We start from the raw sequence: 26,682 nt of genomic DNA on the forward strand, positions 1-26,682 counted from the left end.
TCTATCCCCAACTCTCATCTCAGCTAAAAGGGGGACTTTTGCCAGGGCAAATGAGGCCAGATGGAGGAGGCAACACAGCAGGATGAGGCTTCCTGGGCACAGGCCTGGCATTTTGCCTGCCCTGTAGGTGGCAGGGGCTCTGTGGGACAGTTGGTGGCCAAGGTTTGAGTTGGGTGTCGGCCCAGACTCAGGTATCCGAGGGTGGGAGGCTCCAGAGTGGGAGGGGCTTTGTGACATCAGCATCCTGCCTACCACCTTCAGTGGCCCCTCCGCTCCCCACCAGTGGCCTTTCCTCCCAGTCTAGAGAGGCAGCCAAAGCAGGTGATGGGTTCCCGCTGTGCCAAGCTCGGCACAGGCCATGGCCGGGGCCACGAATCCTCCATGAAGAAGCTTGTGGCCTGCGTGAGTCAGGACAACTTCTCCTTGTCGTCGGAGAGTGAGGAAGAGGAGGAGGGAGAGGGAGTGGAAGAGGAAGAGGAGCTCCCGGTGCAGGGCAAGCTGCTGCTGATGGAGCCTGAGCAGCAGGAGGAAGGTGCCGAAGATGACGCTGTGGTCCAGCAGGGCCCCGAGCCCGAGCAGACGCACTCTTGATCCATGACGACGGCCCAGGAAGAGGTGCCTGCCGCTGTTTCAAAGAGAAGAACTTTCAGAAAAGAGTCAATAAAAAGTCTCCAAGGAATTCTTCTCCTCCTGTCTGGTCTCCCCATCCCCATGGCTGGGGTAATGTGCGTGTGTGCGTGTGTGCATGCGTGTGTGTGTGTGTGTGCATGAGCATGTAGAGGTTGAAAAGCAGGAGTCAGTGACCTCTGTTCTGAATTCTGGCCAAAATTTATTTATCTGACAAGGTCCACTCCCCACGACTTCTCAGCTGCCCTCCCCTGCTTTGGGGGGTGGAGAACGTGGTAGTCTGGGCTAGAAAGTCATCTTAGCCACTCCATCTCTGGAAAGATTCCTCTCCCAGTCTGAGCCTACAGGCTGAGAGCACCCAATGGACCAGCATAACCTCCCTTAGTAAAACCCCCATCTTCCTGCTCTAACCATGGATAGTCTTTTCTTACTGGTACTGTTTGTTTCTTGAGTGGGGTGTAACTAGATTTCTTCATTCATTTCGGCTTGGAGGAGGTACCGGGGATTGAACCCGGGACCTCTGGGGTATTGAGCATGTGCTCTACCTGTTGAGCTATACCATTTCCCATGGCCAGCCTTAAAGAGCACAGGCTTGGGAGCTCAGCAGACCTGCTTCCAGTTTCTTTGTGCTAGCTGTGTAACACTGAGTGAGTCACTGTTTCTGGACCTCAACCTGCCCTCCTTATTTAAGGGTGAGATTAACAGCTCTCCCACAGGTCAGTCGGTTGGGAGAACTAACCGAAATGCTGGGTGGGGCCAAGCCTGGCCCTCAGTGAGTGTTTAACAGAGACCGGCATTGCTGCTGGAGGCATGGTGGTTCCATCCAACTCGCAGACCCTGGTTTTGGGGTCAGGGCAAGTGGAGGGGTCTGAGTCCTTCTCAGCCACTGACTCCTCTGCTGCCATACTCACACTCAAGGTGACCATCTGTACCCCAACCAGAGGCTCACTTCTGCCTTGTCAATGGGTCCAGCTGTTAGAGCAGAGCCAATGCCCTCATTAGAGCGAGGAGCAAAGGAAGCCCAGAGAAAGGGTGAGACAGATGCGGAACCCAGGCCCTCCCTGTGTCCACTCAGTCTGGCCTCTTTCCAGAAGCATCATAATGTGTCTGTTGCCCATCCTGGGCCTGGCTCCCTTAATCCATTTCTTTCCAACAGAAATAACAACTGTGGTCTCCGTCCTCTTCCCTCATAGTCCCCTAAGCACTGGCTATCTGGGAAGGAACCTGAAGAGGGTTGCTGGGAGGGGCAGGGAGGCAGCATTTCCAGGGAAGCCTCCATTTCTTTGGGGGTTCTGTAAGGGGTGAGGAGAGGCCTTGGGTTACTCAAAGAGGAGGCCACCACTGAGGTCTGCAGAGGCACAGGGCAGATGAGGTCCACAGGAGGAGGCCCAGCTGTCTGTGACCACCCTCCCCCACCCCAACCAAGCCACTTGGTCAGCAGCTTTGTCCTTTTGTCCAAGTCCTACAGATCCACCCATCCCTTCATTTGCCTGGCAAACATTCGTCGGGTCCCTGACATATGCCAGGCACTGTGCCAGTCACTATGGGTCCCAGAATTCATAAAACACAGTCTCTGTCCCCCAGTGCACTTGAGGGTGGGGAAAAGGGGAGTCAGAGTGGAGGGGTGGGGAAGGGTGGGGTAGAGGGCCCAGGGTATGGAGACCCAGAGAGAGTCCTCACAGTGTTGCCCCCACCAGCCCTACTAAGCCCACACAAGGCAGGGCCGCACATGCCTCCTTAATCCCCGCAGATCCTTTAGTGACCACGAGGCTGGATTAGAGGGGGCCAGGCCTGGAGGTGAATCCTGGCTCCAACACTAAGTAGCTGTGGTACTCTGGGCTGGTTACTCAACCTCTCTGAGCCAGTTCCCTCTCTGTAAAATGTAACAATTGTACCTACCTCACAGAGTACATTAGCTTCTCAGAGCTGCTGTAACAAATTATAAAAACTTGGGGGCTTAAAACAACAGAAATTTATCCTTTCACCCTCTGGAGGCAAGAAGTGTAAGATCAGGGAGAGTTACCTGGGCCACAGTTCCCCCAGAGACCCTAGGGGAGAATCCTCCCTGCCTTGTCCAGCTCATGGTGGCTCCAGGTGCCCTTTGGCTTGTGGTTACATGGCTCTAACCCTGAACTCTGCCTTCACATGGTCTCTTCTCCTTGTGCCTTCTCTCCTGTCTTTTGTAAGGATTCTTGTCATTGGATTGAGGGCCCACCTGTGTAGTCCAGGATGCTCTAAAGATCCTTAATTACACCTGCAAAGAGGCTTTTTCCAAATATGGTCACACAGACAGGTTTCAAGGGGTTAGAATGTGGACACAACTTTTGGGGGGCCACTGTTCAGCTCACTAGAAAGGATCACTGCAAGGCTCAGGGAGAAAGCTGCCTAGAAAATATGGGGCCCAGAGCCCAGCCATGTAGGAAGCACTCTGCAAATGAGGGCAGTTTTCACCGTGAGCAATATGACACATTTATTAAGAAATAAACTACAATAAAAGCAGATGAAAGCAAAGTTGTGCATGAGCAACAGGGACTGAGACATAGAAATGGGCTGGGAAGACTGCCGGGGGAGGGGAGATGGAGATGGAGTTTCCTGAGGGTAGATGAGGGGAGGGGCAGGCTGAGAGTGGCCAAGAGCTAAGACCAAGGGCATTGGCTAAGGGGTGGGGAGCGGTGGGCGGCCGTGGAGAGAACACCTGAATCCAGGGCGCTCTGACCTGGCCTCATGCACACACCCAGGTGTAGACTTTCTTCAACATGTGCTGGGAGGTCCGAGCAGGGATGGAGTGTGATTCCCACCACATGGCAGGGCCTCATTAGCAGGGAGAGGAGTGGAGTCAGCAGGCAGGAAGACAGTTCTCAAGGGCCTCCTGCGGCTTGACAGGCATCTCAGGCTCACAAGAATACCAGGAAGGAAGGAGTGACATCCCTTTATCAGATAAGGAAACCAGGCTTCGAAAACTTAAATGATCTCCCTAAGATTGGACATCAGCACAAAGTGGAATTTGAACCTGGCTCTAAATCTCCCAGCTTTAAATCTTGCTGGGGAGCTGGGCTTGCCAGGAAGGACCACCATCAGTCCATATGGTTACTCTCATCATTCATCCATCCGATAAGCCATCTGGTCATTCAACACCCACCCACACGCTAGCCCTCTGCCTTGCTGACCACCCACCCAGACAACTCTGCTGGGGTCAGGGCTGTGCTCCTGGCTCCGAGGCTGTCTGTGGGGGATAAGAACAAGAGCTGAGGATGCTTGGACAATGTTTATTGCACTCTCACTGTGGGCTGGCCCTGAGGCAACTGCTGGACATAGATTCTCTCACTGACTTCGTCCAATGTCCTGTGGAGGTAGATATTCTTACATCCCCATTCAACAAAGAATAGAGAAACTGGGACTTGGAGAGGAGAATGTCCAGGGGAGTGACCAGAAGGAAGGGAACAGCAGATCTGGGAGGTGGACCCAACTGGATCTGACCCAGGGGTCCCTACTCTCAACCAACAGATGGGACTACCCCAGAGTGCTCCCTGAAAGTTGCCCCACCTTGCAGGGTAGGGTAAGGGTAGGGGCTTTGTCCCAGGTGGGCCACATCTGTTACACCCCTGTGGCCTATGCCATCACAATCGGTCCGAACTATATAACCAGGGGCTGCCGGGGCCTCTGTAAAGCTGGGTGTGCTGGAAGAGGAGGAGGAGGAGGAGGCCTCTGCCTCTCCAAGCGTGTCCTCCCATGGACACCAAGACACAGAGCCTTTCCAACACCCACACCCAGCCCCGCAGCAACTCTTGGCCCCAAAGCCACACCTGCAACCAGTGCAGCTGCAGCCACCACTGCCAGAACTGCAGCCAGAGCTGCAGCCGGAGCCAGAGTTGCAGCCGGAGCCGGACTTCCAGCCAGAGCCGGACCTCCAGCCAGAGCCCGACAGGCCACCGCAGCCTACCTGGCTACCAGAGCCAGAGTCCAAGCCCTAGCCCACCAGTGAGGCATTACAAACACACCATGCACTCCCACCACTGCCCTATGCGGCTCACCACCCATTCCTGCAGCCACTCCAAGAACAGAAAGAACTTGGAAGGAAAGGTAAACAAGAGGAAACTGGTCAAGAGGAGCCGGCAGGTGTACAAAGCGAAGAGGCGGAGCTCAGGTATCTTTCAAGCTAGTGGGGGAAGGGCCACAGGGGCCCCCAGACTAAGGAGAGCAGCCCAGCTGGACCCTGAGGAGGGGCAGTGAGGTGAAGACTGCGGCCTCTAAGCCAGAGCACAAAGGAAGGACAGGCAAGGGTGAGGGAGAAGAAACTCTAGCAGTTGTACATATGATGCACTGATGATTAGTTCTTCCAATAAACTGGACAGGTTAATTGGAAGGATGGGCAGATGGCAGATTAGCTGGATGGAAGCATGGATGGGAAGATGAGCTGGGTGGCTAAATAGAAGGTTGGTTAGGTAGAGGGAAGGGTGATAGAGGGTTAGATGGTTGCTTGAGTGGATGGATGGAAGGAAGGAAGAAGGGATGGAATGCATCAGTTAAATGACTGGAAAGCAGAATGGATGGGATTAGATGAAATGGACTGATGCACTGGTAGGGTAAATGACTCAGCTGGTCGGGTAGATGGCTGAGTAGATTAGTTGGATATGGTTGGAAGGATGTGGTTGGTGAAGGGATGGTGAATTGGTTGAACACAGTTGGATATCCAAAGATATGAATGTTGAGAGGATGGTTGGTTTGATGAATTGGTTAAATAATGGTTGTCGAGGTGGATGAATGATCAAGTGATAGTGGATGGATAAACGGGAAAATGAACTGAATGGATGGCAAACTGGATGGATGAATGGAATAACTGGACCAATGAATGGAAGGAAGATGTTTGGGCTGGTAGACTGGTGGAATGTTGGATTGGGTGAATTTACAGATGCATGAGAAATGAATGGGATGAATGGATGGATTCACAAGTCATAAGGTCTTTGATTGTCTTAAGTTATATCCACGCCCTATATTCAATTACACATGGGTAGTCCAGAACCCAGAGAAGCCAGTTAAGTAGCTTCATGAAGCACTCAGCTATTAAAGGCTCCCTTTCCCATTCCTATCCCAGGACGAAAACACAGCTGAGGTGGCACCCCATTGCTCGCTCCTGTGCCAGCTTCACCCACATGAGAACCACCATCAGTGGACATGGAACACTAGAAGGAAAAGGCAAACTCCTTGCAGGAACATGTTACTACAGTGACTTCTATGCAACCTCGATTAAAGCTTGTACGCTGGATGACTTATCCTTGGGTCGGCATTTTGATTCCACTAAAGGTGCCGTGCGTTTTGGGGCCTGGTGTGGAGGCACAAAGCAGGGAAGAGGGTGAGTAGGGACGAAGGACACGCCTTGTGATGGGGCCTCATGAAAGCGTAAAGGGCCAGTCCTGGCACAGGGCCAGAGATGGCGGGAGGTGGAGCCACCAAGAAGCCTTTGGAGTAGACAGGCAGCGCTCTGCTGGAGCAGAGCCTCCTTTGCCCCATATGCTCCCATATGTGTGCACACACCTGGGATGCCCACGGGCCCACACACTGTGCATGTGATCCAACATGCAGGAGGCAGCTCGGGAGCATGGCTGGAGGTAGGCAGGAAGAGGGGCTAGGAATATGCATTTGGCAGTCCAGAGCATCCTGAATTTGAAACTTGGCTCACCTTGTCTCCCTGCTGTGTCACCCTGGGCTTGTGATCAGCCTCCCTGAGCCTCACTTGTCATTTCAACAAACTTTAATAAGGGACCAAGTGTTTTCAGAGGCTGTGCTAGGCTCTGGGAACACAGAGGACACACAGGCTCTGTCCAGAGGAAAAAACACACAAATGTGTAAGCACAAGATTTGACAGTCACAATGAGTGGTATCAAAGGAGCAAGATGATGTAATGCAGAGTAACTTTGATGGGCCAGGACTGGGGGTGGGGAGGGAGGGCAAGGAAGGCCCAGTGGAGACCTGAGGGAAGCGTATTTCAGGTCAAGGGAACAGCATGTATGAAAGCCCCAAGGAGGGAAAGAGCTTGCGGTGTTCCAAACACTGGAGTGGCTGGCACAGGACACACAGGTGGCCAGCCAGGGTATGGGAGCACCAGGCAGGGGCCAGGCCACACAGGATTTGCAGGTCATGGGGAGCTTGGACATTTTATTTGGTGCAGTAAGTCACAGGAGGGTCTTAATCAGGCAAGTGACAGGAGGGTCTAGTGTCTGATGCATGGGGACAGAAGGGACAAGAGGAAAAGCTGTGGGCAGGGTATGGCCAGCAAGGAGGGAGTGTGGCCTGGCCGGAGGGTGGCAAAGGAGATCTTCCGAGGCAGAGTTCCTCCCCCAGCAAACACTGAGTACCTACTCGTATGAGCGTTGTGCTACAGGCCAAGAGGGAAGACAACAGTAGACAGAGCCCTGGGCCCACACAGCTTCCAAACTTCAGTCTTATCATCTGTAAAATGGGCGCTCTTGCAGGGGGCTGGGAAAGCTCAATGAGGTCATGCGAGTGAAGTGGTGTCAAGGCCCAGTGCACATGGCAGGCACTCAATGAGACTTTGTTGTTATTAATATGTCATATAAAGTGCTAGATTATTTTGAAGGAACTCTAGCTGTCAGATAATAGGATTAGGGAATGGCCAGGGTCCCAGGTAAGTTGCCTTCCAATCTTCAAACCCACAAGCCTTGGTTTTAGGGTCAGACTCAAGTTCACACTGGCTCCTGCACTTCTTGCTGGGGGACTAGTCATGTCCGAGACTCATGCACCTCCTCTGTCTAACAGGGTAATGATTCCAACCTTGGAGGGCTCAGTGGCCTTTTTATTCCCTTTTGTATTACACTTGGCATTTGGGCTAAAGGAGTAGGTGGAACTCGAGGAAATGATGGGTATCTGCGGTGGAGGGGAGGGGAATGAGAAACAGCGCAGGGGAGCCTTGGAGGAAGGCCTGATTGCATGGTCATTTTGCAATATACACAACTAGCGAATCATTGAGTTGTCCACCTGAAACTCATATGTTATGGGTCAACTACATCTCAAGTAAACAAAAAAGGCAGGCTGAGTTTTGCAGGACTCTACGCTCAGCAGAGCCGGCCCCGGGGCAATGGCGTGTGGTACAAGGTCCTCTTTCAGATCTCAGCTGATGGGGCCTGAGCAAGTCACTTCCTCTCCAAGCCCCAGTCTCCTCCTCTGTAAAATGGGAGACTGAAGTGCCTCCCTTGAGGGGTCACTGAAATAATGCATGCGTCAACAGCCTGGCATGCAGTCTGCCCTTGGTGGGTCCTGTGACCTCCTGGAAACTCAGCTGAGACTCAGAGGTGAAATGATTTTTTTTTCTAACTGAAGTATAGTCAGTTTACAATGTTGTGTCAGTTTCTGGTGCACAGCATAATGTTTCAGTCATACGTATACATACATGTATTTGTTTTCATATTCTTTTTCATTATAGGTTACTACAAGGTATTGAATATAGTTCCCTGTGCTGTATACATATGACCTTGTTGTTGGTACCTATTTTATATATAGTCATATCTACAAATCTCAAACTCCCAATTTAGCCCTTCCTACCCCTTCTCCCGGCTGGTAACCCTAAGTTTGTTTTCTATGTCTATGAGTCTGTTTCTGTTTTGTAAATAAGTTCATTTATGTTTTTTTTTTTTTTTGATTCCATATATGAGTGATATCATGTATTTTTCTTTCTCTTTCTGGCTTACTTTACCTAGTATGATGATCTCCAGGTCCATCCATGTTGCTACAAATGGCATTATTTTATTCTTTTTTATGGCTGAGTAGTATTGCATTGTATAAATATACCACAACTTCTTTATCCAGTCATCTGTGGATGGACATTTAGGTTGCTTCCATGTCTTGGCTATTGTAAATAGTGCTGCTATGAACATTGGGGTGCACGTATCTTTTTGAATTAGAGTTCCCTCCAGATACATGCCCAGGAGTGGGATTGGTGGATCATATGGTAAGTCCATTTTTAGTTTTTTGAGGAATCTCCATATAGTTTTCCACAATGGCTGCACCAAGTTACATTCCTACCAACGGTGTAGGAGGGTTCTGTTTTCTCCACACCCTCTCCAGCATTTATTGTTCATAGACTTTTTAATGATGGCCATTCTAACTGGTGTGAAGTGAAATCTCATTGCAGTTTTGATTTGCATTTCTCAGAGGTGAAGTGATTTGATCAAGGTCTCTTGGAGGGCAGAAATCATCTTCTGAGATCAGAGATTCATGCTTTGCCCCAAACCTCCTGGTTCCCTGTTTAAAAACATAAGGCCACATAATGCCATGATAGGCACCGACACCTCAGTACAAAAGAATTTGGGAAGTGCTTCTAGAGAGCATGTTTTGAGGGAGGAGGTGGAGACAGAGGGTCATAGGATAAGTCAGGGACTCTGAGACCCACTCACCAAAGGACTTCCCAATTCCCTGGACAGTGTCCTTTTATGATATGATCACTGAAGGTAGGAGCACTTCTACTATGGAGTCACGATCTCTGTAACAGGAAGTGAACTGGGAAGCAGACAGACTGGGTCATTTGTGTTTTTTATGAACCCATCCTTAAGCCCACACTTCCCTGAAACCAACACTTAGAAAAGAGTGGCACAAACACACAGACACCCAGTTACAGATACAAAGACACTGCCATTCAAACCCACTCAGACACAAAGCCCAAGGGCCAGGTGCGGACTCTCAGACATCCCCCACCACATATACACATATATACACGCAGGCTCTCACATGCCTCCCCTCCCACACACTGAGACACGCACAAGCAAGCACTTACAAGCACACAGCTCCCCTCTCGCAGTCAGACACATGATGAAAAGAGGAGAAAAATCAAACCACAGATTCATTCTTTCACTTCCTTGGTTTGGGGTAGGGCAGCAGTAGTTTGGGGACAGGCCTGCTGGAAACCCAAATTCAGGAAACACAGAGAAATAGATGCTAAATTCAGCCACCGAGAGGCTCTGCATCTTCTGAACACAACCTAACCTGCCTCTCTGGCCAAGAGACTTAATCTCAGTGGGATACTGGAGTGAAGTGAGGTTTGAGAAAAAGACAGCCCAGCCTGTGGGGGGACTGCTCTCTCAGCTGTCACTCCTGCAAGCCCTAGTAGTCACTGAGGGGACCCAGCAGTCCTGGGGGGAGGGCAAGCAGCCAGGGAAGAGGGGACAGAACCTGCGTTGAGATGTCCATTTGAGGCACGATTCAGGAAGAAGAATACCTCAAACTCTGTAGATTCACCCCCCAGCTCCCTCATTCCCTCGCTGGGTGACCTTAGGCCTGTCTCTTAACCTCCCAGAGCCTTATTTGCATCTTGGGTTTTGTGAAGAGGTCCTAGGCGCCATGCTGTTCCTGATAGCCGCATCCCTGGTACTTAGCACGGTGCTCGGCACACATTAGGAGATCGGTAAATATTTGCTGAATAAATGAAAGAATGCACAGCGACAGTGAGACACCACTCGTGTGCCCACTAAACGGGCACAACCGGAAAAGGGTTCATAACATGTACTAGGAGCGCACAGGGAGGCAGACATGGTCAAATGCAGCTTCCAAGGGGACAAAGATGCAGAGGCGTGTTGGCAGGCAAGTGGAAGTGTCTAACGTTTAAAATGTGCAAGACGTTTCTCACACATGTGTGCCAGGGTTCAGGGTCACACGGTTGCAAGAGCAAAAAACTGGGAACAATCTATGTGTCCATCCACAGGATGGCTAAATGAACCCACAGGTTCACTGAGGACTGTCTTGCCATTTGTAAAAGAATGGGGTTGATCTCTGTGCAATCTCTGCAGATTGCCAGGATGTGTTGTTGGGTGAAAAGGAAAAGATGGAGAAAGATGGACCATTGATGGAGGGAAAAATTCTGCACAAAGCAACATGATACTTTTATGTGGGAGAATGCAGGTTATGTGAGTGCTTAAAAAAAATCTAGAAGGACATAGACTAAGCTGGTTCCTGGGGGTATGTCTGGGGAGGGGAAATGCTTGCTTTTTTATCAAGAAAGGAAAAAGTAAATTAAGGAGAAAAGGAATGTGCATCAGTGAAGTACCTAATAAGTGCTCAGCAAAGCTCTGTTGACTCTGAAAATACAGTATAAGAGTGTTGAATGTAAACTCTGTCAGCGAAGTGCTGTTATTATCTTTTCTCAGGGGCATCCGTCCTTTCTGGACTTGCTGGTCCAGGAAAGGTGACCCAGAAGGCTCTCTCCAGAGGGACTCACTGCCCTGGAGCAAGGGGAGGCTACAGCCAGCCCACTGCCTTCCCCATCAGGGCGGCACCAGGGCCACCCCTACTTCCTTGAGCGTCATCTCCTGCCACCCACCACTCGGGCCCTCAAATTTTGGTCTCCAGGCTTTTGCTGGGGCCATGCTCTGCCAGGAGTGCACACTGTTCTCCTTCCTGGGCTAAGTCTCACGTGCTTTTTAAAATTCAGGTCAAATGTCACCTCCTCCCAGAGCCTGCTCAGCCCTGCCAGCTTGGCCAGGTAGGTGCCTCCTCTTGAGCCTGCAGACACTGGGCTTCCCACGTCCTGGGCCACAGTCAAGCCTACTACTGGTCTGTGTGCCCTGAAACAACAGGCCTTAAGCCGAGAGAACCGGCACACAGTTGACCTCCACTCTCAACAGCTTTCTCACAGCCGGGGCTGGAGGGGAGGGGTGTCGTCCTGCCCCTGCTCTCAGTGCTCCTACCCGCTGTTGGTCAGTTCCTATGTCAGTTTCACAGCTCCTGCAAGTTCCTTTCCCTGCCACGTCACCTGCCGAATGTGACTGCTACTGAACTTGCTGTTAGCTGCTGGGACCTACTTTGCCAGTTACGGGATGGTGTAGGGTGGGAACCAGACTGGCCTATTAGAACAGTGTGGAAAAACGGAACAAATGGGCTCTGAGCGAGGTCCTGAGAGACTTATTGATGAAAGGTGCTGGGTCTGCCGTATTTGGGCTTCGTGACAGTTCTTTTGGCCACTGGATTAAGACAATTTGCCTGAAGCCACAGCAAGGGTGGGAGCAGGGGGCCTGGGATCTGGTGTGTCTGGACCCCACAACCAGGGCTCTCAGAACTCCTCTTTCCTGCACCTCCTGTTCTGGAGTTATTAACACAATACCAGCGACTGCCTTCTGAAAGCTGGTTCATACTGGATACTTCACATAATCTCTGACCTAATCTCTCCTTTCTTCACCTGTCACATGGGGATAATAGGCCTGCTGGAATGTTCTCACCAAGTCTCCCCAGGACTCTGGAGTCCGGCCACCAGCTTAGGTCATCACTCCCCCTCTGTCCCCGACGAGAGCCTTGTCCTTGGGCTTGAGTGTCCCCAGCCACACACCCCTTCCCACCACCAAAACACACTGTCTTTCCTGCTATTGGGACCAGCTGGGACCAGGTTCCACTTCACACAAAAAAGCAACCTCTCTGGACAGAGGCCTCTAATTGGCGTTCCACCAAGCCCCAGAGCTCTCCAAACTGCTTTCACCAAGTTCCGCCAGCTCCCCAAGGAGTACTTTTCTCATCTCGTAAATGACAACACACAGCTTCTACCTCACATGAGACAATGATCAAGACCTGGCCCAGAGGAAGCTCAGCAAATGGTGGCTCTTATTCTAGGGTCTCCAGGGAGTGAGGGCTGACCCCAGAACTCAGGCCCTGGGCTCCCCAAGCAGTGCTCTCTACGACAAAGCATGAATGTCCTGGCTTCCCTTGGGACTGTCTTTGCACCCATTTCAGGGGCTAGTGTGGTGAACTGGGCAGGGGGCGGTGGGGAGCTCGTGTGTGAGGGACAGTCATGAGGTATGTTCCAAGGCCCCCACTATAGGTCACTGTGGCTATAGCCCCAGCTGTCCGGAAAGTCAGCAGCCAGAGGGTTTTTTCTACACCCAGTCTTATAGTGTCTCCTGGGCTTGGAGGAATGTCTCCTGCAATCAGGATGTACTCTTAACCCCTCTCACATCCCAACAAAGCCCTGCCCCATCAATTGGACCCCTATCAACCTCTATACCTCACCCCAGCACTCACCCCATTGCTCTCTGCACCAACTGCACATGTCTCCTTTCTGATCCTCAAGTATGCCAATCACTCCCGCCACAAGGCCTTTGCAGTGGCTGTTCTCTCTACCTGGAATCCTTTTCATCCCACTTTTAGAAAGGCCTCAACTCTAATCTCCAAGAGACTTTCCCTGACTGCCTTACCTCACACCTGCCCCCACCCCACAAACATCGTGTTGCTCCCTTTTCCCCTGTTTATTTTCCCATGGCACTTAAACCATGATCTGAAATGATCCTATGAATTCATTGTCTGCTTCCCCTATGTCTACTTGAAGACCCGTGAGTTCCCAGTGCCTGGCAGACAGTAGGCACTCAATAATTACCTACTGAATAAAAACTGAAAGAGTGAAATAAATGTTATTACCCCTATTCTGCAGATGAGGAAACTGAGGCACAGAGAAGCTAAAAAGCTGGCCCCAGGCCATGTGCTTATTAAGCGACAGATTTAAACCCAGGCTGGCTGAGGGGAGAATCCCTGTGCTAAGCCCCGCAGCTTGGGGCTCCTGAGAGGCGCACAGTCCCCTGGGAGCCTCGGCTATGAAAAACACGGAGGAGCACTGGGGAAGAGGGCAGTTTCAGGATTACACGACCTGACCAGGGGCTGCTTTTCCCAGCAGGACTTTGCCAAAGCTGGAAAGAGAAACTGAAAACCAGCGCCAAGGGTCAAGATCTTGATTCTCCCCAGCTGCTGGCTGGGCCCCTCACATCTGGGCTGCCAGAGCTGAAGAACTAGCCCACATGTCTAGCTGTGGACATACTGCTGACCCAGCTGCCCTGTGACAAGAAGTCAGCTACGCTAAGCACCTTCTCTGTGCCTGGCACTTCACTTTTGGCTTTGCTTCCATTGCTGCTCTGTGAGGTACAAAACGTCCAAAGCCCATTTTGCAGATGGGGCAAATGAGGCCCAGAGAGGGCAAGCTGCTTGCCTGTGAGCTCCACATCTGTCGAGTCTGAGCTCCTCAGGGCTCTCATGCTCCCTAGCTTCGTATGAGTCCAGTGCCACTCCTCCAGGGAGAAAGGGCCAGGAGACAGATGCTTGTCAATCAGCAGATTTCTTATTCCCTTTTGGCATCTGGGTTTGGTTTCATTTTGAATTCAGGATTTCAGAAAATGAAACCAAAGCTATAGTAACTGTCACTGCTGGTGGTAAGGAAAACCCACGTGTTCTCAGCAACTGTGCCTCACTCACCAAGGCTTGCACAACCAGGATTTGGTCAGGGTGGAGGATGAGGCCAGGCCCATTGTATAGGCTAGGAAATTGAGACGCCGAAGGGCCCAGAGCCACAGAGGGTGAGACAGAGGCTTGCCTGGCAAGACCTGGAGCCTCCCCATCTTACCAAGAAGAGGGAAGTCGGCAGAACTGTCCTCACTCCTCCCCAGGTAGGCTCAGGACACAAATGAATCTCTCTGATTTCTTTGGCATCTACTGTTTTCTAGAAGATGGACGGGGATTTGAGATCACCAGGGATCTTGGGGGTTGGGGGTGGGGGTAGAAGGGAGTTTATAGCACACCTGATAAGGGCAAAAGCTTTGGGGTCCTACATCCTGGGTATGAATATCTGTTCTGCCCCTTCTGAGTTATGTGCCCCTGGGCAAGTGACTCCCCCTCTAACCCCTATCTGTAAAATGGGCAGATTGGACTGTTGTGTTCAACCCAATGGTCTAAGTATAAAGCATTTAGCATACAGTCAGTTTAGGCCAATACATCACAGATGTCAGTAAATGAAATAAATGAGGGGGCTCCACGCAGATGGGTGGGAGTGTGCCAGCAAGTGGGGGGCGGAGAGGACGAGGCCCTAGCCCCTGGGGAAAAGAGGTGGCTCTCCTAAGTAGCCATCTGGGCTGTCAGTGGGGGGTGCAGAGGGGATATGGGCCATCAGCTATTTATAGATTTCCCTCTGCCCAGAGGCCTGCCAAAGAGACATGCTGGCAGGAAGACAAGTCATGCAGGAGCCAGCCTGGCCTGGCCTCCTTAGCTGGGTCTGGACCACCCGCTCCCAGCTCAAGTGAGGAGGTGCTATGCCTCCCACTGCCAGCATCCAGGGGCCTGGTTTACCTCTGTGAAACTCTCCTTCTACTCTACCCATGCCTTCTATGGCCTGCACTCCTTGGACCAGGGCTTCTCAAATGAAGCCACGTGTCTGCGTGCTCCAATACCCTGCCACACCCACAGACAGCAGCTAAGGAAGAGCGGCAACAATGGCAAACACCTACTGACAGCTTACTATGCCCCAGGGACTGTTCTAAGCACTTGACCCGTAATCACTCATTTAATCCCTGCACTATGAGGGAGATAGTACTATTAACCTCTTTCATAGATGGAAAAACCAAGGCGAATGAGTTAACCACATTTTCAAGGTCACAAGGACAGAAAGTTGCAGAATCGGTAACCAATTCTGGGTCCAAAATCCAGCTTTTAAGTGCTACTTTATATTTTGTGACTCCAGAATGACCACAGCACCTGACCCCTGGCACACGCATGGCTCTGCATCTTCTCACTCCCCTGTGTGCTCACACACGCACACACACACACACTCCAGGACCACTACATCAATGACTAATACCAGCTGTTATCAACATGAATTCAGGCAGCCAATGGGTTCCTAAGCAAGGCTGGTTCTGAGCCACCCCCTTGTGTTCATGAGGAAACACAGGGGGCCCGGGCTCTCTGGGGCTAGGGAAGGAATGCACCAGAGAGGCAGGCAGGAGGACCTGGTGCCAAGGCTTGGAGCAGAGCTAGCTGGGCTGCAGTCTGAGAGCTGCCTGTAGAGGGCAGTGTGTGCCAGTGTGTGGCCCAAGCTTCCAAGCCTGGCATCTTTCCCATGACCCCTCCAGGCTCTGAGACTCACCACTAACCAGTCCCAATGCTCATTTGTTGTTTCTTTCATTCAAAAATACATGTAGCAGCCAGGCACCTACTCCGTACCTCTCCAAGACAGACAGGATCACACACAAGTGTACAAGTCATAGCTGGTACCCCATCATCCCAAGCGCGAAGTTTGAGTGTGGGGAGGGGGCCCGATTCAAGCAGTGGGAGGGGAATCTTAAGTAGTAGAGATGGGGGAGAAAGGAGGGCTGAGCAGGAAAACTCAAAGTAGGTTTTCGGAATTATCAAATCTGAAAATGAACGATCTTTTCACTGGGTTCCAAATTGTGTTTAGAGGTGCCCAGCTGCTTCTCTTCCCAAAATAAAAGTGAAGAGGGCACATCTTGTTCAGGGCTCCCCTTCTGCCAGTCACTGCAAATCACAGCCCCTCAGCCCCGGGCCTCAGTTTCTCCAGATGTTGTATAGTGGAGAGGGCCAGTCAAGGCCACCGGGGACCTTACCAGGCCCCGCCCGGTTTCTGAGGAACTGGGCCTGCAGTCGAGGTGCCCCTCCCGTGCCGCCAAAGGGTTCCTATGAAGCCTGTGGTCAGGATGCTGCTTCCTGGGAAGCCCAAGACAGGCAGGGAGGGGTGCAGAGGCGGCCATCTAGAGAGCCCAGGACTACGAAGGCAGGACAATGGTGCGAGCAGTGCCGAGGATCCACGGCGGGACTCCAGCGTCGGGTGGAGGTGTCTGGTTCCAGGGTAGAGGACAGAAATCTACTTGAGATGGGTGCAGGGGAGAGGGGTGTGTCAGGGTCAGTCCAGAGTATCCTAAAGGGCTTAGATGCAGAAATCTGCGACCAAGGGTAGTGGGGGCAAAAGTAGGGCCGCCAGGTTCGAAGGGGGAGTCTGAGAAGGGCCCAAGGGATTCAGGGGTGGGGCTAGAGACCTTGATGGAGGGGGTCCTAGGACAGGTGAGAGGCTAGGCCAGGGTAGGGGGCCTCCCGGGAAGGGCTCCCCGATTTTCTGGAAAAGGTCGAGCCGGCCTGGTCTCCATCGCGCGCAGAAAAAGAAACCGAAAGTGGCGCGGAAGGGCGGGCCTGCGGGGGGTGGGGCCTGCGGGGGCGGAGCCGTATGCGGGCCACGCCTCCAAGCCAGTTTAAAAGACTGGTGCAGGGGGCGGGCGCGGAGCAGAGCGAGCTGCGGCCGTGGCAGCTGCTAGGCTCCCGGCCCCGGAGCATGCGCGAGAGCCGCCCCGGAGACCCCAGCCGCCCCGCCCGCGGCGCCCCGCGCCCCGCCGCCAGGTGAGCGGGGCAGTGGGTGAGAAAGCGGGAGGGAGAGGGGAGGAAAGCACAGGACTGCCGGGTGTCAGGGCGGGCTCCGGGGCTGCGTGGTGGGGTCGTAGCCGCCACGCCCCTGGCCCCCGCTGGCCCCACCATGGCAGACCCCGCGCGTGGGGTTCCCGCAGCGCAGCTTTTCTCCTGCCTCTGCCCAAATCTCCCTGACGATGCTCCAGTCCCCGGCCTGGCCAGCAGGCGGCGGCCGCGGGGCAGTGAGCCAAGGGCCGGGTAGCCGGAGTTGGGGCAGGCTTCTCCCTAGCACCTCTCTCCACGCCCCCTTCTCTTACCCGAACTCCGAGAGACCCCAAGGCTGCACTCTGCCCCACCAAGCTCCCACCTGGAAGTGCTCCGCGGACGGGGAAGCCCATTTTCTAGATAAGCCCACTGAGGCTCAAAGGGCCGCGCCGACTTGATCCTGCGCCCTCACCCTTTAGGAGCGGCTCAGCCCCAGCCCCACCCCTTCCAAGTTGCCTCCGGGCCCTCACCTGCCCAGCCCCACCCAGACTCCTCGCTCACTGCCTGTCTACCCCATCAGCGCACCCCCGGACGCTATGGCCCACTCCTCCGGCCGGCCCTGCGTGTAGGATGGTAGCACACAACCAGGTGGCAGCCGACAATGCAATCTCCACGGCAGCAGAGCCCCGACGGCGGCCAGAACCTTCCTCCTCCTCCTCCTCCTCCTCCTCTTCGCCTGCGGCCCCGGCTCGCCCGCGGCCCTGTCCGGCGGCCCCGACTCCGGCCCCGGCCCCGGGTGACACGCACTTCCGCACGTTCCGCTCGCACGCGGATTATCGGCGCATCACTCGGGCCAGCGCGCTTCTCGACGCCTGTGGCTTCTACTGGGGGCCCCTGAGCGTGCACGGGGCGCACGAGCGGCTGCGCGCCGAGCCCGTGGGCACCTTCCTAGTGCGGGACAGCCGCCAGCGGAACTGCTTCTTCGCCCTCAGCGTGAAGATGGCCTCAGGCCCCACGAGCATCCGCGTGCACTTCCAGGCCGGCCGCTTCCACCTGGACGGCAGCCGCGAGAGCTTCGATTGCCTCTTCGAGCTGCTGGAGCACTACGTGGCGGCGCCGCGCCGCATGCTGGGGGCCCCGCTGCGCCAACGCCGCGTGAGGCCGCTGCAGGAGCTGTGCCGCCAGCGCATCGTGGCCACCGTGGGCCGCGAGAACCTGGCGCGCATTCCTCTCAACCCCGTCCTCCGTGACTACTTGAGCTCCTTCCCCTTCCAGATCTGACCGGCCGCGCCCGCCGCGCACGCAGCATTAACTGGGGCGCCTTCTTATTTTCTATTATTAATTATTATTTCTCTGGAACCACGTGGGTGCCCTCCCCACCTGGGTTGGAGGGAGCTGGTGTAGGGGGCGAGGCGCCTCCTGCTCTGGGCTGGAGACAGGGCTGCAGACCCTTCCCCACCTCTTGTGGGGATGCCCCCTCCTGGTGCTCCCTCTGGGTTCCCCTGGTTGTCGTAGCAGCTTAACTTAACTGTGTCTGGGGCCAGGACCTGAACTCGTACCTCCTACCTCTTCATGTTTACATATACCCAGTATCTTTGCACAAACCAGGGGTTGGGGGAGGGTCTCTGGCTTTATTTTTCTGCTGTGCAGAATCCTATTTTATATTTTTTACCACCAGTTTAGGTAATAAACTTTATTATAAAAGTTTTTTTTTAAGAAAAGGTTTCTAGAGAGTGTGCTTTGGTCAAAGGTTTTCCATGGTTCTGAGTGTGTCCAAGGTCCTAAGACTGATCCGTTTGGCTGAAGGTGTGTGGCCCATGTTCTGTGGCTGGGAACCTGAATGGCTCCACTCACAGTTCTTAGGGGGAGAGGAACCATCAGTCTAGTTTTGGTATGGTGTGTTTGGTAAAATGGCAGCTCATATTTGAGCACTTAATGTGTGCCTGGCCCTATTCTGTGCTTAAATTTACTTAATCTATAAAGACAACCCTATGAAGCAAGGCTCTTATCCCCATTTTACAGAAGAGAAAACTGAGGCAGGGTAAATTTGCCTGTGGTCATTCCTGTGTCAGAGAAGACACTTGGGCCTTTTTGGCTGTCTTCCCAGAAATCTGTTTGAAATGGATGACAGAGAGGAAACTTCTTTCATTCTATGACCACAACTTCTTCCAGGAAGAGAGTGGGGGTGGGGGCTTGATGAGTTTTTGGAAGGAGGAGTGGCACATTCTGAAACTCAGCATCTAGGGAGGCATATTTTAGATGGGATGGGAATATAGGGTTGGGTCTGACTTCTTCCTCCCCTGTTCTGTCTCATGGACTTTCTGGTGAACCCACAACTTGGAGACAGACGCTTTGTGGTCTGTGGTGGCAGAAGGGCCCTGCTGACAGCTTTGGGCAATTCCCTTTGCCTCTCGGGGCCTCAGTGGCTACCTCTACAATGGGCTTGCTGGGAGAGGTGCTTTGCTGTAACCCTCAGTAGTAAGCACTGATGCATAGTGGATAGAGGAGGTGATGTTTTCAGGAGCCAGCATCACCAGAGAATGCCAGAGTTTTATGGTTACTCCTATATCAGTGGCCAGCCTGCTGGCCACTCAGGGCTGTGTTGCTGCACCTGGTGAAACTGAGCCATTTTCAGGTTTAGGGTTAAGCAGCCTCGCAGACACATCACACTTCTTTTTAGAAGTTAGGATGGCCCTCTGCAGCTTTGGACATGCTTATAATGGAGTGTCCTAATTTTTAATAATACCTTTCAGACTTGAAAGTGCCGCATAAAATTAACTTGATAGTCAGAGAGCTGGAGAGGCCCAGGCTTGTCTTGGGGATTAAATTGGTTCTAGGTCTCAAGGTAAGGGATGGCCAGGAGAGATTTAGGATCTCAGAGAGCTTTGGCAATTTCATCCTTAAATGAAGTGGGGTGGGAGGGAAGGAGGTGACGTCTTGTCTCTGTGCCTCCAAGGAATCACTGGTTTTTCTTTTGCAACCATCTCCCTGCCCTTTGTTCTCTGCTGTGTGGATCAGGTCCTGTCCTTGTTCTGACTTTCCTGTCTCCTACCCAGCTTGGGCAGTGCTGGGAGAAATCCAAGAAGGAGTGCTTGAGCATACCACAGACACTTCGTGAGTGCTTACTGTATGCTGGGCCTGTGCTACCTTGTTTAATCCTCACAAGCAGCCTGTGAGTTAGAAACCTCTCCATTTTACAGATGGGAAAACTGAGGTTCAGAGAGGCAAAGTAGGGCATACAGCAAGTGGTGGAGCCGGAGTTTCTAACTTGGACAGTACTGCTTCAGAGGCTGGGTACCACTAGGCAACTCAAGAGGGCATAATGTTTGAATAATAATAACAGCAGCAGCCGCAAACATTTATATATCGCGTTACTGTACAGACACCGTTCCAAGTGCCTAGATACCTATATTTAAACACCTAACCTTCACCCTAGCCTTAGGATTAGGTCCTACTAACACCCCCATTTTGCAGATGAGGAAACAGGTCCTCATCTAAACAGGGACAAATTAGCAGTTACTTGATAGTATTTTCAGGGTTTTTTCCTCCTTTCAAAAAACGCTCAAAAGTCACATCTTCATTACACAAATTCATACACAAACCCCTTCCCCTTAGCAAAACAGCTAAGAATAAAGGCTCCTCTAATCACACTCCCCAGTGCTGGCCCCTTCTCTTTGTGAGTCATTTAAGAAGAAATCTATACTAACATACATACAGTGACCTAAAAGCCCCCCGGGAGCTGCACTCCAGGTCCTGTGTGACAGATCTTAGGCACACACCAGTGCAGACACACTGTGGGGTGGGGGTGGGGGGAGCAGTATGCACTGTGTGGCTTCCCTGAGATACAGATTCTCTCAAACCTCAGCTTCATGATTCAGCAGCGCTGACGTCAATTTACAAGAATGAAAAGTGAGAGGAGGGTTTGTGTGTGTGTGAGAGACTGAGTTGGGGGCCCAGGTGCCCCTGAGGTATCCTCTCCACTGACAGCGGGTGAGCTGGGCAGTGGGGAGTGGGGCGTGCAGAATGGGAAAGGGGCAGCTCTTTTGAACAATGGGGACTGCATGCAGGTGCAAGGACAGCCTCTGACCAGCATCAGAGCCGTTCTGAGCTGGGGACTCTGCACCCTGCTTTAGAGATCAGGAAATGGAGGCACAGAGACGTGCAGTCACTTACTCACAGCTCAAAAATGATAGCCAAGACTTACACCAATTGGTTTCTTAAAGAGTGGAGGCGGGAAGAGGGAGAAATCCCGTGAAGATGCATAGTCCCAGGCCTCAGCTCAGCCTGTGTGATCCTTCCAGTTTAATGAGTGGAACTGGTATTGTCCCACAGCCAGGAAGTAGAGAGCTGAGCCTATTCCTGAGGTGATGCACATAAAGCACTTAGCACAGAGCCTGGCAATATATCTCTGAATGATGTGGTGCTCAGTAAATGATAATGAGGTTCATATAACATTCACTGAGCAACTACTATATTCCAGGCATTACTCTAAGCACAAAGGATACAGGAATGGACAAAATTGAGAGAGTCTGGTCCCTGCTCTCATGGAGTTCACATTCAGGGCCCAAGGCAGTAAATAAATAACTTAAGTGTGAAACTAAAGGAACAGGAACATTCCAAGTAATGATAGTACTCAGATGAAAACTCAACAAGGTGGCTGGACAGTGGGTGGGGCTATTGTCAGGAAAGCTCCTCTAAGGTGACACTGAAATTGTGCCTGGAATGACAGGATGGAGCCAGCCTGGGAGGTGGGCATTCCAGGCAGAGGGAACAGCAAGTGCAAAGGTCAACAGTTGGGAATGAGGTCAGCCCAAACTGGAGGGGACTGAGTGGAGGCAAGTGGCAGGAGATGAAGTGGAATGGGTGGGCCGTGGGCCAGAGCCCTACAGAGCCCTGTAGGCTGTGAAGACGAATGTGGATTTGCAGTGTGTTTGGGAGCCTGGGCATGACCTGATCTAATCTGTAGGACCAGATCTTCTGACTGCTAGGTAGAGACAGACTAAGGCAGGTAGGCCTGGTGAGATGGCCTTAGGCTTCTTGCCTTATGTGTGTATTTTGGGATGGAAGGAGTGTTTCACTCTTGGCCAGACCCCTCAGCTCCAGCCAATCAGGCCAACAGTGAGGCAGGGCCAGCCACAGGACCTGCCTGGCCCAATGCTGGGACCAAATGTGGGGCAGGCCTGAAGTGGCCAGCCCTGGGGCAGGAAACCACAACTATGACCAGACCCAAAGCTCTGGTCTCAACAGAGCCCCAGGGCATGGCCCCCCAGACTCCAGTGAAAGGCTTCTTGGAGCAGTGGTCACCTGTGCAGGGCAGAGCTGGCCTCAACTTTGGGGAAGGATGCACAGGACCTGAATGGAGGTAGACTGGACCTGACACATGGTGGGTGTGACCTGCACCACCTGGAGGCTTGCTCTGCATCCGCCTCACTTGGGCAGCCCCCTCACTACCATCATCCAGAGACTTCCCAGAGCTGGAGACTTCCAAGGAATAATATGGACCTGGCCTGACTGAGGGGAGGGTGTCTCAAGATCCCTCAGAGAGGGGAGTGCAGTCTTCAACAAAGCAAATTCACACAGCGACAATGGTGCCCAGTGTGGGCATTCAACTGCCCCTCCCACCTGGTCCTGGACCTGGGACCTGACACAGCCTTCAGAAGATTTGGGGTTCCATGCTCAACACCCAATGTTTGGCCCCAATACAACCCCCTACCTTCCCCACCACACACACACCCCGTGTGAGGTCCGGCATCTCCAAGCCCCAGTCCTCCAATGGCTCTCGGCCACACTCAAGAGAAGGCTCACCACCCACGAGGCCGCACGGGGCCCCTGGCCACGCTCCTGGCCTCAGTACTCACCGTACTCCCTCCTGCCCCTGGGCTTTTGCACATGCTGTTCCCGCGCCTCATGCAGTTTCAAGGTGAAGGGCTTACACAAGTACAACTGCCCTTGCTTTGGAGCGCCTCACCGCTCCTCGCAGCTGCTGGGCGCCCAGGCCGCCACGTGCCGCGCGCGCTAATGACGTCACCAGCCCGCCCTCTCCTGCTGCTCGGCAGTGCTCGGCTCCGTTCGGCCCGCGCTCGGCTCCCCTCCCCTCGGCCTTTCTGAGCCACTGAGGGCTACCTGGCCCCTCTGGCCTCCGCGTGGTTCTAAGCCTCCTCGTGCGTGCTGCCAGCTTGGAGGCTCCATCTTCCAAACCCCTCCATCCTGGCGCAGAGAGCGCACATCCTAAGGACATGTCAGGTCAAAACCATAATAGCTGGCTCTCCCCACCCCTCCAGTCTTGAGAGACCAAAAAGCGCTTCCACCGCATCCCAGTCCACACAGACCCCTGCTGCCCCAACTCACACAGCCCTTAGGTCCTGAATCCTATTTTCCTCACCTGGAAATCAGATTAACCACTGTACCCACCCCATGGACAAAATTAAGTAAGAGAGTGACTGTACAGTGCTTAATACATAAGTATCCAATAATTTGGACTGGCCTCTCTGCTCCTTGATTTTTCCATTGATGCTGTTTTAAAATAATGCCATTTACTGAGCACCTAAAGTGAGCTAATACTTCACCCAGGTTGCATCGTGAGGAGATGGGCTCAGAAAGGTGAAGGAATTGCCACCACAATGTGTAAACAGCAAAGCCAGACCTAGAATCCAGGTGTTTAAGCCCAAGGTCATCTTACCCACTACAATGCTCAAGGGTTCAAGGGTTGATGTGCTTCTGACACTTAGGACCATCCTGAAGGATGTTCAGAGGCATAGAACCAGCCAGGGCTCAGAGCACCTCACTAGCCTATCCTTTCCCCCCAACACAGACTGGGAAGCCAGGCAAGACAGTAGGCTGGTAATTTACCTTCAAGGCTGCACCAGAATTCAGCCAAGAGAATGGCCAGGCTGCTTGATCAGAAAGGACCCTGGGGCAGTGGCTCCAGGGCAGCCTTGGCAGTTGGTGGAGGGCTGTGGATGCAAATGAGAATGGGCAAGGACAAGGATGGTGTGAACCAGACAGCTGGATTCTATGCGGTTGCAGGGCTGGGAGGTTGGCATTCAGGGCTGGCCCCACCTGGGGAACTGCAGAGGCCTGTGTGGTGAGACACTCCCTCCCATACCTCCCACACCTGGATGCAGCTGGGAGGGGCATACAGAGGCATGACGGAGGGGAGGGGGCAAGGCCTGGATAAGTCAGCCTTGGAGGGCCCCTCCTAGCCAACATTTCACTGTGGGAGGCAGCACAGAGGTGCAGAAAGAGCTGGAACTCAGGACCTGGGTTCGAGTCCTGATTGTCAACTGTGTGACTGTTATAAAATGAGATTATCTATAAAATGAGAATTGGATTCAATTAGACCCACTCTGCCTTGCTTCAGAAGAGACACAAGGATCAAATGATTGTATATAAGTGGAAACAAAATGGATCACCACCCAAACAGAGGAATTATTATAACAATTATTATTTTGCATCACCTGGGCTGCCTAGAGGTATTTGAACCAGAGTAGCCATGAAGCCAGACTGACCTGGTTCCATTCTCAGCTACCTGCTCATCCATGCCAAATGCCCGCTAGACGCTAGGCATCGTTCCATGTAGTTCATGCATAATGTCGCATTTAACCCTCACACGAACCATGTGAACCAGGTATTACTGTTATTATACTCATTTTGCAGATGAGGAAACAGAGGCACAGAGAGGTTAAATAAAGTGCTCAGGGTCACACAGCAGATAAGTGGCAGAACGAAGGGGGTTCCAATACAGGCAGCCCAATTTTACAGCGATTTCCTCATTTTAAGCTCTTAAGCTGAGGTGGTCAAACGATCAGACCCTAGAGCTCCACTTTTATGATTTTGCCAGCTCTGTCCAAATGCCAGCTGTTATGTTATTCAATTGTATTTTTCAAATCAAGTTACTTGGTTTCCTTAAGTAAGTTTTATTCAGAGGGAAACATATCATTACTATACAAAGAAAGCCAGAATCATCTGACATAAAGAGGTAACCCTTGAAAAATGCAATGAAATTCAAACAATGTTAGTAAGTTCTAGGCAGAGATCAGTGTCTTGCTCTGCTCTGAGAGGTCTGCTTTGTGTTTGGCTGAAAGGGAGGGAGGGAGGGAGAGAGAGAGACGTGTTAAGTGTCAGAGAGGTGTTTAAGACACAATAGCGCCCATATGAGACTTTCTTCTTGACTTAAACAGAAAGACCACAAGAGAAGGAAAATAGGAAAATCACTGTTTCACAGCAGGAGGTGGGCTCAATGTTTTATCCAGAATGTCCCTGTGTCCCACTTAAAACCATCATCCAGGGACCCTCCATCCCATGCTTGGGAAGCACTGCCCAGTTTGGCTGCCAGCTGCATGCCGTGGGCACTGACTCTGAGCCTCAGTTTCCTCACCTGTGAAATGGGGGAAGTGTCTGGATCTCACAGGGTATAGAATATTAAAAGGAAGTAATTATAAACTGTCACGCACACAGATATATTCAGCAAGAGGCATGATGTTGGCAGGGCAGTCTGGGCCGTGTTAGGGGTCCTGCTCCCATCCCTGGCTGGGGACACTGAAAATGAAAGCCAGATGTGCCCTTTATTTTATTTTTTGACAAGTTTCCTCTGTGCTAACCTGGTGACAGGAAGGGCCACGGTTTCTGGAAGATGGGTCAAAGCGAAACTACCTCATGTCCAACCTGGCAGGCTTCCTCCAGGATTGTGGTGGCCGGGTGGGGAAAGCATGCTTGAGCCTTAAAGGAGGCCTCCCCTTCACTGGATTCGAGACAGGGAAACTGAGGATGTGGGCTCTGGGCCCCTTTGCAGGCACTAGAGGGAACTGGGTGTGATTATCTGAATTGCCAGTTTGATTACCACACACACCCCTTAGCTCCCACTGCAGATGAGTATTGTCACTGGCTCCCCTTTATTTAGCCCATTATTGTCTCATTTTACAGACAAGGCAACTGAGGCCAGGAGAGGTTACGTACGTTCCTTGTCTATGATCTCATAGCTGATAAAAGTATATATGAACCAAGCAAGATGATCCCAGAGCATTCTAGCAGCCCTCAGCTGCTAGATACTAAAATATGACCACTATCCCAATGGAATTTGAGGTCCTTCACTGCCTGGCCCCAATATACATTTCTAGCCTCTCACCATTCCCTTCACATTCCTCATCTGCTTCCATCATCCCCAATTTCTCATCATTCCCTAGGCGTTTTGAGCAATGCTGGGAAAGTCTTTGATGTTTCTCTTGCTTCCTCTTTACTTGGCAAACTCCTACTCAACTCCCAGCTCAGCTGTCACCTGCCCTGGGAACCCCTCTTTGACTCCGCTGGGCCCCCATTGCCTCTGTTCAAGCCCGCATCAGAGTCAGAGGCAGGCTCTGACTCCCAGACTCTGAGTGCCAGGAGGGCAAGGGACTATCCTGTTAGCTGTGCGATACAAGCAAGATACTTAGTCTCTCTGTGGCTCAGTTTCCCCATTATTATCATCAGTATCTCCCAGGACTGTTAGGGGGAGTAAAGGCGTTAATATCTATAAAGTGCTTAGAAGCATGCCTGGTACAAAGTTCTCCAGAAATGGAATAGCAGTCCCATGGTGAGTGCAGATGATGAGCTAAACAGAGGAGCAGGGGAGACAGCAGGATGTACCAGGGCTCACGGGTGAAGGAGGTTCTAGTGCAGCTCCTCCCCGAGGTGTAGGTGTGCCACTCCTTCCCAACGGCTATAGGAGGAATAAGACTGGCAAAAATTCTCATACATGTTTATTTCAACACGCGTTAGGGAAAACTTATCACATCAAAACCTGAGACATGCCGATGATTGCTTGAGATGACATTAAAGTAGGTATTTAGATTTTTCAAAAGTTAGGAGAGGGCCATTTGGTTAGCAAAGGTGGTAAAAATTGTCTTAGGTGAATGATGATGTTTGAAGAATGCTCGA

The 26,682-nt window shown here is 52.2% G+C and overlaps 3 protein-coding genes across 4 annotated transcripts; all 3 read left to right on the forward strand.

Moving 5' to 3' along the window:
- The first annotated feature begins 324 nt into the window (after positions 1-324).
- PRM3 (protamine 3) lies at positions 325-591 on the forward strand. Its single transcript, XM_010980043.3, has one exon. It carries the CDS (start codon positions 325-327, stop codon positions 589-591), a length of 267 nt encoding a protein of 88 aa, XP_010978345.1.
- Positions 592-4,356: 3,765 nt separating this feature from the next.
- TNP2 (transition protein 2) lies at positions 4,357-4,857 on the forward strand. Its single transcript, XM_010980044.3, has one exon. It carries the CDS (start codon positions 4,357-4,359, stop codon positions 4,855-4,857), a length of 501 nt encoding a protein of 166 aa, XP_010978346.2.
- Positions 4,858-13,919: 9,062 nt separating this feature from the next.
- Positions 13,920-18,491, forward strand: SOCS1 (suppressor of cytokine signaling 1). 2 transcript variants are annotated; one of them, XM_064478177.1, is made up of 2 exons: positions 13,920-14,048; positions 17,351-18,491. In XM_064478177.1, the coding sequence occupies exon 2, from the start codon at positions 17,401-17,403 to the stop codon at positions 18,049-18,051; it is 651 nt and encodes a 216-aa protein (XP_064334247.1). In that variant the 5' UTR covers positions 13,920-14,048; positions 17,351-17,400; the 3' UTR covers positions 18,052-18,491. The 2 variants fall into 2 exon arrangements, with proteins under 2 accessions (XP_064334247.1, XP_031289105.1); XM_031433245.2 differs by lacking the exon at positions 13,920-14,048 and adding an exon at positions 16,661-16,779.
- The last annotated feature ends 8,191 nt before the right edge of the window (positions 18,492-26,682 follow it).

The sequence above is a fragment of the Camelus dromedarius genome, chromosome 24, assembly GCF_036321535.1.
Source record: "Camelus dromedarius isolate mCamDro1 chromosome 24, mCamDro1.pat, whole genome shotgun sequence".
In the NCBI taxonomy this organism is placed as follows: Eukaryota; Metazoa; Chordata; class Mammalia; order Artiodactyla; family Camelidae; genus Camelus; species Camelus dromedarius.

What these genes read in the sequence shown, in the direction of transcription:
- PRM3 (XM_010980043.3), top strand. Translation starts at nt 325, where the DNA reads ATGGGTTCCCGCTGTGCCAAGCTCGGCACAGGCCATGGCCGGGGCCAC.
- SOCS1 (XM_064478177.1), top strand. Translation starts at nt 17,401, where the DNA reads ATGGTAGCACACAACCAGGTGGCAGCCGACAATGCAATCTCCACGGCA.
- TNP2 (XM_010980044.3), top strand. Translation starts at nt 4,357, where the DNA reads ATGGACACCAAGACACAGAGCCTTTCCAACACCCACACCCAGCCCCGC.